Below are 11,369 nucleotides of genomic sequence, written 5' to 3'. Positions count from 1 at the left end.
GGATATCTTCTTATTAGATCTTCTAATGACTTGCAAAGCCTATCAATATTTAAGCTGTTTTTACTAGATATGATGTCAAATCTTTGCATCTTCAAATAACTTATGAAGCCTGTCAAAATTTAAGCTGTTTTTTTTGATAGGTGTGGATATTCTCATACCAGATCTTCTATTATGAATCTTGATCATAGCCTTCCTGTTGATCTTTGTATCTTCAATTAATTCAATTAATTCATGAAAATCATCAATTTTAAGATTGTTTTTATTTGATATAAATAGGTATATTTCTATCAGATTTTCTCTTATGAATCTTGATAAAAAACTAGTCATTTTATTGATCTTTGCATCCTTAAATAACTCTAAAGACTGTCAATTTTAAAGCTATTTTTGTACTGGATATGTATATACTTTTTGGCTGCGCACTCAAATATTCTGATCCTCAAGTTTGAATAATAAACGGTTCTCTGAGAGGAAAATCTTTAAAAACGGGTGGGACAGGCGTCAAATCTGGTCCGAAGACTGGGTTTGGGGGAGAAGGGGATGGGGATTGGATTATCCCTCATACCCAAAATAATGATTATCGTTATCATTACTCAAAATCGCAATAAATGGATTTGCCACGCAATGTGAAAGGGCAATGAATGATAATGATGACTATGTAAAAGTAACTGGATGGATGTATGTACTGCTGCTACTTCCGATTATTCTTCTTTTCCTCGCTTTGTCACCGCATTTAATTTTCCTAGGTGGGGTGCTGGTTTTTTTCATTCTTTCCATATCCAAAGTCTGCGCTGCCCGAGTCAGAGGGCAATATATATATATATAATATATTAATAGTCCTTAATATTAATAATTAACTTGCATGTGGTATAAATAATGAGCGGAAATTAATAGGAGCGAGCATGCGCAAGATGAAGTATTCATTTCTTAAATGCCTGCCCCTTTTCATGTGAGCGCCTCCACGCCGAGGCCAGGCGTTTCTCTACACTACGTGTTTTCATCCTATGCTGCGCTTGCAGGCACCATTGTCTTCTAGTGTCTCCGTGTGTGTAATGGGCTTATTCAGTTTTACCTTCTCTGGCCTTCAACTTTGAGCACAGATGTGGGTTTGAAGGGGCTGAAGAAATCCCACAGAAAAAATACTTGGTTTTCTTTAGCTACTGGTAATAGTGGAGAGTAGAAAGAGAGGAGAAATCATGCCTAGAAGGCGAAGGGCGAATGGAGGAGGGGGAAGTGTTAAAGGGGAAAGTCCTCCAGCTCCTGCAACTCCTCCTCAATCCACAAAAGCCTTGCGGTTTCCTCTGCGACCGGGGCTTGGTCAGGCTGGTATAAAATGCCTCGTCAAAGCAAATCACTTCCTTGCCGAGCTGCCTAACAAGGATCTCCATCAATATGACGTACGCCATAATTGCTTACAAATAGAGTTTTTTCAATGCAAAATATGCTATAACGTTATACTGGTTTAAGAAGAATTGCTGGTTTGTTTGTTCAGGTGTGTATTACGCCGGAGGTGACATCTAGAGGCGTGAACAGAGCCATAATGGGGCAGCTGGTTAAGCTTTACAGAGATACAGAGTTGGGGAGACGGCTTCCCGTTTATGATGGGCGGAAGAGTCTTTACACCGCTGGTTTGCTGCCCTTTAAGTCTAAAGAATTTACTGTGACTCTTGCAGACGAGGATGATGGAATATGTGCTAACAGGTAAATTTTGTTTCTTTCTTGGAACTCCCAGATCAATGGGTATAACGTATATACTCAAAATAGACCTCCTAAATATCTGGTAGCTTCGAAATGTCGAATCCTTTTTGTCTAACGCTGAGTATTTTGAACTCAACCAACTAATCGTTAAAGCTGCATTGGGGGTTTCTTTCTTTCTAGCAGTCCACTTAATTAGTGTATCACAACACACAATCACCATGTTTGATCCTCATTAGCAACGTGGCTGCTGATAAATATCCTCGCAAATAAAACTTCTACTTTGTTGATATTTTAACAGCTTGAAAAACAGCGCTACTGTATCTTTTAAGTCGCAATTCACTGAGAAGCTGCATTTCACCAGTAATGCTTGTTAGAAGAAAGCTACGCTTTCAGGTCCTTTGATCTGCATATTCCTACATAATGGAATAATATCACTGGGGCACAACTTTTGCTGGCCTCTAAAAATATATGTCTAGATTATAACGTATTTTTGAGTTCAATCCTATGGGGTTGTGTCCTCAACTTAGGTTTCTTTAGAACAAAAAGTGTAATAATCAAGCTTTTTGCCTTTTGTGCAGTAACAAAGAAAGAGCGTCTAAGGATAGAAAATTCAAGGTGGTTATAAAGTTTGCAGCTCGAGCAGATTTGCATCATTTAGGGCAGTTTCTAGCCGGTAGACAAGCAGACGCTCCTCAGGAAGCTCTGCAGGTGCTCGATATCGTATTGAGGGAATTGTCAACTCACAGGTAGGCGTATATTTTGGTTTTCAAACTCCTTTATTTGACATTTTTGCTTATTTATTCAAACATTCATTCATTTCAGTAATATATGCTATACACAAATACAAATACATCTGTTATGCGTCATATGTATTGGCTATATACATATACTTGCAGTGGGGGTGGACATGTATGTCTGTATTTTCATATGATTGGAGGCTCTGCGCTTTTATTGATGTATATATGCGATAGCCTGAAGGTTCATGTGGATGTGAAATTTTAGGTATTGTCCTGTTGGAAGGTCATTTTATTCCCCTGGTTTGGGGAGACGGCAACCCCTGGGTGAGGGTTTGGAAACTTGGCGTGGGTTTTATCAAAGTATCAGGCCAACTCAGATGGGCCTGTCCCTTAATATAGGTACTTCTTTTCGACATCCAAGTTTGAGCTACATACAATTAACATACATCAACCACAGCTCTGTTCATCAATTGCATTTAAGCTGCTGTACTACACTTGTACCAGTCTTGGAATTTTTTTTAACGTTTTTGGATGGCAATTTAATTTTCATATGCATTCCTACCATTTTGGCAGATATGTCTTCAACTGCATTTATTGAGCCACTCCCCGTGATTGATTTTGTTGCAAAAATTTTAAATAAGGATGTGGTAACAAGGCCATTGTCTGATGCTGATCGCATAAAGGTATTCTTCCACACCTTGAACATGTTCGTTAGTTCTGATGATTTTTTTTTTTTCACATAGTTGATCAATCATATTTTCCTGGGTTCATATGCTGGATGCAATAATTTATAAATATCAAACTATGATAATGATGACATTAATCACTGTTTAGAGATTTCTCCTTGTGGTTTGAAAGGGCTTATTCAAAAATTCACTTCTTGCTCTGAATATTCTTCAGTGACCTTCCAATGTCATTAAATACTTGAAGATGGTGGTCAATTTGAATGAGTTCATGGACTTTGATATTACATAGACATCTTACCAATCTAGATGTATGATCACGTTGGTTTCATCGTTTAAACAAGGTCACTCTAAAAGGCAATCGATCATTTTGCAATTTAAAGCTAATTGAGCCTAAATCATTGATTTAAAAAAAGCATCATCTTATGAAGTTGTTTCAAATTTCAATGATCCTTCAATGCCTGACCATAAATACATTGTCTGCCATTGGCTGTTTTGTATAACCATTATAACATTGTCCGATAGGACTCTCACATGTCAGCCAACAGAAAGCTACCTACATTTCTGATGTCAAGCTTCGATATTATTGTTTGTTTGTTAACAAGGGTTCAATTACTGGGAATTTCACTAAATATTATAAAAGGAATTTATGTTTCATGACAAAAATGGAATATGACAAATGAAGCAAAGAATGGTTGAACCAAACAAATTAATGGATAAATTTGAAGTGTAGAAAAAGATGCTTATATAGTTGGCTCCCAATTAAACACAACAAGTGGAGAGTTACTTAATGATTATAAAGAAAATGCTAAGAGAGGTGTTAAATCTTATAATCTATAGTTAGAGAAGGATACATTTTCTCCAAAGAAACATTCCATGTTTGGGGTCATGGTAATCACAAATGAAGGCCATGGTAAACATTTAAATAATCGTTTCTATTTCAAAATTGAGCTTGCTCATTGGGTTGGAAGTCACAACTCAAAGAGCCCACCATGTTCGACTCCTGTTGGGTGCAATTGGGGCACCGCTAGCATATTCCAACACTTGATACATAAACCTTTTATGTAGTTCTAATTGTGAATTAAAGCATGGATGATATAAATCCAAATGCTTACCAGACCTTACCCCAATTACTTGAAGCTTCATGACTTTTTTGAACCAAACATTTGCTGCCTTTACTTATTTCTATTCAATGCTTTAGGTCTTCTACCCACAAGAAACACATGAGAAAGTTTTAGAGATTATTACAGTAAAATTCAACAAAATACATCAAATATACTAATGATGCTCGTCATTTGAAACTTATATCAGTGCCCTCAGTGCAATGACAAGTTTAGTTCTCTTGGTTATATTCAATGATCCTTAATCACCTCTTGCAAAGTACACTGCATGAAGAAAGATTATCTCCCACTGCATCCCCCAATTCTTATATGTTTACCAGATATCCATGCAAATCAAATTTATCCCTATGGATATTGATGCTGCCTTCGAAAATTGGTATGCTCACAAGTGCAACTTATTGGGAATACTTTTAAGATGAATTCCTTTAATGCTGAAGGTGCAAACTCTCTTGAAGCATCAGAAGCCAATTTTCATGTTTGCTTTACCTCATGTTTATTGTGTTGCCACCATCAAACAATTCACATTTTCTATTTAAGACAGATAGTTATTAGGGAAATTATATAAGGTTTATTTTTGCGTATAAATTGTTAAATTTGAAGCTTTTCGATTTTGTGCTTTAAATTTTTTTATTCAACCAATCGGCGAACTGATGGGTTTTGGTAACTGTGTGGACTTGTGTTTTTAAGATTAAAAAGGCATTGCGAGGTGTAAAAGTAGAAGTGACACATAGGGTAAATGTGCGTAGAAAGTACCGCATTTCTGGATTGACATCACAACCCACCCGGGAGCTAAGGTAGGGTTCTTATAATATTTTAAACTTGAACATTTTGTTGCACTTGTATCTATTCTATAGATCATGTGTTAACAGCTCTTTTATTATCTATCCTAGCTATTTCATGTTTATACCCATTGTTTAAGATCTTTGTTTTAGTCTATAGAGGGATTCAGTACTTACTCATTTATGGTTGGAATTTGCACCAAAATGAGAATGTATGTTATTTTCTTTGAAATGATATGTTTTCCAAACCAGATTTGACTGAAATCCAAATTATTTTGGTTTGAAAAGGTTCCCTGTGGATGAGAAATCAACAATGAAATCAATAGTGGAGTATTTCCAAGAAATGTATGGCTTTAAAATTCAGCATACCCACCTTCCATGCCTTCAAGTTGGAAATACACAAAAGGCAAATTATCTGCCAATGGAGGTAGAGCTTTACATTACAGTTAAACCAACCTAGTTATTTCAACAAATATATGCAATTAATAGCTTGCTACCCATTATTTAAGTATTAACTTCAACTTCTATGGAAATACACAGGCTTGCAAGATTGTGGAAGGGCAGAGATATTCAAAGCGGTTGAATGAGAAACAAATTACTAATCTGTTGAAAGTTACATGTCAGCGGCCCCAAGAAAGGGAAATGGACATCTTACAGGTTTCCATCTTTTAAGAATCAAATAAGTAGATCGTCTTTGGTTAAATTTTTCCAGCTGTGTTGCTTGGCAGTTGTTAATTTCAATTTTTTTGTTTGTTGATGTAATGATATTGGGTATTACAAAGTGTGTTGGGGGGATGGGCTGGGGTGGATCTCGGTTGTGGGAGGGGTGTATGTGTGTTTGTTTCTTCATACACAGACTCATCCACTGAAAATATGCTCATGATAAGGTGTTGGTTGCCCTATTAATTTTGAACAAGGGATAGACCCTGAGATCTTATTAATGTGGCCAACATAATGTCTTTGGATTCAATGGGTATCTGAGATTCTGAGGTGTAAAGTGTTTTTGTGCAGACTGTTTCCCATAATGATTATGATCAAGATCCTTATGCCAAGGAATTTGGAATAAAAATTAGTGACAAGCTTGCCTCTGTAGAAGCTCGAATCCTCCCTGCTCCATGGGTAAAAACCTCATTCTTTGTATTTTTTGAAACTTGCACGATGGGTATATATTTTGATATATTTTGATTGTGTTAAACAGTCACTTTTTATAATACTTTGGTTTCTATGTAATGTATTAATTTCCATGTGTAGTTGAAATATCATGATACTGGCAAGGAAAAAGTATGCCTACCTCAAGTTGGTCAGTGGAACATGATGAATAAGGTAAATAGCATTGCTTGCTCAAATGATTAGATTGTATTTACAGTATCCAGCTTGATTGATTAACAACAGGGAGAATAGACTGTATTAGATAAAAGAAATAGTAGCTCAATGTATTATAAAGAGATGAACAAGTTTTGCTAATAATATTTGCATAATACTAAATAAAACAGAAAATGGTGAATGGAGGAACAGTTAACCACTGGGCTTGCATTAACTTTTCACGAAGTGTTCAAGAGAGTGTTGCTCGTGGGTTTTGTCATGAGCTGGCTCAAATGTGCCAAATCTCTGGCATGGTAGGAATATGCAGTAACTGAGTTGTTTGTTTAATATTTTTTTCAAACTCACATAGTTGTTTTCTAGTTGATACAATCTTATAGTGAAGCATTGTAATGGAAATTTATCTATTTTTGACTTTTTATTGCAGGTGTTCAACCTGGAACCTGTAATTCCAATCTACAGTGCACGGCCTGAACAGGTGGATAGGGCTTTAAAAAATGTTTACAAAGAGGCAATGAACAGGCTCAGAGGCAAAGAATTGGAGCTACTCATAGTCATATTGCCTGACAACAATGGCTCATTGTATGGTGGGTATTATTCTAAATTCACTACCGTCCATGCATTTGGATTATTAAATTCAGCCCCCAATTAGTTATACAGAATCTTTGTTAAGTGCACACAGAGCTCTTTAATTTGTTCACTTCTAATTGTGTTTGTGACACTGTGGAACACTGGATTGTTTGAGTAGACAAACCGTAGCCCTGACAGCATTTTACCATGGATACCTTGATGCTGGCATGAATGCAGGAGATTTGAAAAGAATATGTGAAACAGATCTTGGCATAATATCTCAGTGCTGTTTGACAAAGCATGTTTTCAAAATAAGCAGACAGTACCTGGCTAACGTCTCTCTAAAGATTAATGTAAAGGTAAGCTTTGCAATTAAGTACAGTTGTAAAAGCACATGTAGCACTCTAGTGGCCAGGGTCAGTTTGATGCATTTTCGTAATACTTCAATGTATGCGGCTTTTGGTTTTGCAAACAGAGTATTGATCCATTTTAGAGAGCTGGGAGTTATGCTACTATTCATAATTCAGTGTGTTGCCTTTGGATTATGGTAACTGTATGCTGTTTTATATGTGTGCTGCAGGTGGGTGGAAGAAACACTGTGCTTTTGGATGCTCTCAGCTGGAGGATACCTTTAGTGAGTGATATACCAACCATAATTTTTGGGGCAGATGTTACTCATCCAGAGAATGGAGAGGAATCCAGTCCTTCTATAGCAGCTGTAAATCTAATATCCTTCTATTAGTTGATATTATCCTTCTATTATTTGATATTTTGAGGCCAAAATTGTGGAATACAATTGAATTAAGAATTTATATATGTCGTGAAAAATAGAGTAGATGATTTTATCTGTAGGCATAGATAGGTGTTGTAGTTCTGGCATTCCTTGATAGGTGGTGGTGTGGACAATTTGTTCTTTGTAATGGATCATTGGATTGTAATGAAGATAACTGTGAAGTTTCTGTCATGTTTAATTTTTCCTTATTCTTGAACTTTCAGGTTGTTGCTTCTCAAGATTGGCCTGAAGTCACAAAGTATGCAGGTTTGGTTTGTGCTCAAGCACACCGGCAAGAATTGATTCAAGATCTGTTTAAGACCTGGCAGGATCCTGTGAGAGGCACTGTGACTGGGGGCATGATAAAGTATGTATTCTTTTGCTTCTCCATCCCTCGAGCTTAAAGGATGTAGTAGAGTCTACCAATAGTTGTGTCCATTTGTAAATAGATCATAACATTTCAATATTTTAAATAGACAATTGACATCATACCTAAGGTGTAGAAAATTTTGAATTAGTGCCAATTGGTTTGTTGGATTCAGTGACTATGAATTTATTCTCTTCTGCAATGTTTAAACACCTTTGATTGTACTGAAAAAATAGCGCCCGTGTGTGTGAGAGAGAGAGATAGAGGAGGGGGGGATGGCAGACTTTTTCGACCATCAGAATTACATCCATAGAAGACATTACATTATCTTTTCTTCTTAAGCAGAGTAACAAAAACGTATTTAATATGGTGGTTGCAGGGAGCTCCTAATTTCCTTTCGGAAGGCAACAGGGCAGAAGCCTGCTAGAATTATATTTTACAGGTAATTAGTGATTTTGTTGTTATCAGTAGGAACAAACTATCTCAATTTTCACCTGAACATAACGTGACTTACATCTGTCAACAGAGATGGTGTTAGTGACTGCCAGTTTTATCAAGTACTTCTCTACGAGTTAGATGCCATCCGCAAGGTGAATATTCTGTTGGGTATGAATACCCTTTTTGAAAGTAGTAGTAAGTTAGTAACCATTCTTACCTCTAGCTACCTGTAATTGACCTGATTTATCTAAGTATGTTTTCCAGGCTTGTGCATCACTTGAGCCAAATTATCAGCCCCCTGTAACATTTGTGGTTGTACAAAAGCGTCACCATACAAGGTTATTTGCTAACAACCATAAGAACAGGAACACCATTGATAGGAGTGGAAACATCTTACCAGGTAAGGGAAAGACAATTTTTTTTCTTTTTATGTTTATAATTTTTGTTTTAAAATAGTTGACACGTTACACTGCCAGGCACCGTGGTGGACACCAAAATTTGTCATCCAAATGAATTTGATTTTTATCTATGCAGCCATGCCGGTATTCAGGTATATACTGGACTTAAATTATAATGAATCATCTTTAGTCTGTAGTCTGTGTACAAGCAACTGACGATGGCCTATAAATTGTTTGCTTCTCAGGGAACAAGCAGACCTGCTCATTACCATGTTCTTTGGGATGAAAACAATTTCACAGCTGATGGGATGCAGTCATTGACAAATAATCTCTGTTACACGTACGTAGTCTCCATTCAAAAGATAAAAAACTTTGACTGGAAATTTGTTTTTTTTACTTATTTTCTTCTGTGGCAGCTTCTATGCCATCTATTCTGTTGGTTTGGCCCCGCTGATAGTTTACATCATGAGAACTCTTCTTCCATTTTTTTGTGTGGGGTGTGTGCGATTTGACTGTCTTGAACTAATCGTTGCAGGAAGCCCAACGTTTATAACTTTTTGTCTACAAACTTGATTTTCAGAGACATAGAATCCTGAGCCCTTATTGAGTACTACAACTTTTGCGTAACTCAACCATTGATGTGGGCCTTAACGTGGGGCCTTAATTAACTCAATCCTCCACTATATATGCTACCACAAAATTAAAAGCTACAAACTTGCGTGGTCTACTAGACATATCATTGATTGACACAATCCTCCACTACATTTGCTACTACAAAATTAATTGCTACAAACTTTGCGTGGTCTACTAGACATTTCATTGAGATGTGTTATAAATACCACCATATTATTGGATTTCCAAGTAAGGTCCCGAGGATTTCATTTTTTTGGGATATGTATACAAGTCATATCCAATTATAAATCACTTGTCAAGTTCTCAAAATTGAGACCGAAAGTGATGGCGAATTCCTTTTGAGAGAAGAATCAAAATCTCGTACTCTTTAAAATTATTGCTTTTAGTAATTATTATAATGAATGCAATTTGAGGAGCTGCATGTCCCAAAGTAGGCCCCTACTTCTTTTACACCTCACCTGACTAAAGGCCTCGGTACAGGTATTATTACTGAGGCCAAGCCATTGTTATCCACATTAAGTATATTCAAAAGCGTTTTCTCTCCCAGATTTACTTTAAAAAGAACACATAAAGCATACTGCAAATACCTCGAGAAGAATGGAAAATGGTATAAACCTTATTAAGCAGTGGGCTTGAATCTTTACTAAAGTGTTATTCAATTAGCAAAAAAAGTTTTCCTTTTTCTTTTTCTTTTTCTCCATTTGCTTAGCGTAAACTAAAGTGTTACGTGGAAAATGATGAAAAAGAAAAGTAGGGATTTGGGTAGGCGTGCAGAGTGCTAGTGTTAACTTTATTTTGGTCGCTTACTTGTATCGCATGCTTTCAGGTATGCGCGCTGCACCCGCTCTGTTTCTATAGGTATGTGTCAGAATTCAAGGCAGAGCATAATGCTTTGCTTTGCTTACCTTCCTTACGCTTTATTCTTTTACTTCCTTTCGTTGACGTGATATAAGCGTGGCGGCACGTTTAAGGCCGTGAGCTACTTACTACTGGATAGTAATTAGAGAAAGCTGTGCAATGCAGTTCCACCAGCATACTATGCACACTTGGCTGCATTTAGAGCGCGCTATTACATGGAACCAGACATGTCAGACAATGGATCATTGTCCACTGGAACAGGCAATGGCAATGCCCACGGCAATGGTAAAGGTGGGAGCCGCAATAATAGTAATGGCAATGGTACACGGGTGGGCGTTCGGCAGTTGCCTGCACTCAAGGATAATGTGAAGAAAGTTATGTTTTATTGCTGATCTATGTTATTGTCTTTACCCACTGTAACTATCTGTTGTATTTTAGAGCGCCGGTGCACTCATGGATCTACACATTTCGTAATAATCACGCGCCCTTTCCCATGACAGAGCCCTTTTCCATGGCCTCATTCATTTGAGGGGATTCATGCGGGCTTTGGCCTCTAGCAGAGGAACTGTACCATTCTTGCAGGGGTGGCCCCGCTTGAGTCTCAAATTTCAGAAATTGGGAACGTGTCATCTCTCATCTTCATCTTCTCTTTTTTTAATGGAAAGAGGGTGTATTTTCAATTGAAACACTTTTTAACAGGGATCTCAGGGCGTTTGCTTTCTTGAGATGCCATTATAATGTATTTGTTCAGCTGTGGACAGTTTAATGTAAATAGTAATTGTATTGAAAATATTTGAGGTGTAGGAAATTGCATTTTAATTTGAAAATTGTTGATTAGAGTTTTTTTAAGTACATGGCATGGTAGAAGTTTTTAATTAAGGAAGAATGAACTTCTCAGTTAGAATAAGGTAATGGGTTAATCAAATTTTGATAGTTAAATATACGAATTGAGTTAACAACACATACCTACTATGTTGATGTTTTACATTAATGAATTA

General features: G+C 36.8%; 1 protein-coding gene across 1 annotated transcript; it reads left to right on the top strand.

Moving 5' to 3' along the window:
• The first annotated feature begins 264 nt into the window (after window positions 1-264).
• Window positions 265-11,163, top strand: LOC131042142 (protein argonaute PNH1). Its single transcript, XM_057975466.2, has 22 exons — window positions 265-1,394; window positions 1,490-1,698; window positions 2,274-2,441; window positions 2,698-2,831; window positions 3,006-3,115; window positions 4,924-5,030; window positions 5,304-5,442; window positions 5,556-5,672; window positions 6,027-6,134; window positions 6,267-6,338; window positions 6,509-6,631; window positions 6,763-6,922; window positions 7,143-7,264; window positions 7,486-7,623; window positions 7,902-8,044; window positions 8,424-8,486; window positions 8,571-8,634; window positions 8,747-8,882; window positions 8,959-9,032; window positions 9,126-9,220; window positions 10,340-10,371; window positions 10,537-11,163. Exons 1-22 carry the CDS (start codon window positions 1,194-1,196, stop codon window positions 10,761-10,763), a joined length of 2,742 nt encoding a protein of 913 aa, XP_057831449.2. The 5' UTR covers window positions 265-1,193; the 3' UTR covers window positions 10,764-11,163.
• Window positions 11,164-11,369: the final 206 nt, after the last annotated feature.

This window comes from Cryptomeria japonica, chromosome 9 (assembly GCF_030272615.1).
Source record: "Cryptomeria japonica chromosome 9, Sugi_1.0, whole genome shotgun sequence".
NCBI classification, from domain to species: Eukaryota; Viridiplantae; Streptophyta; class Pinopsida; order Cupressales; family Cupressaceae; genus Cryptomeria; species Cryptomeria japonica.
The sequence above is the reverse complement of the archived record's forward strand: the minus strand, read 5'-3'. Positions and strand labels throughout refer to the sequence as shown.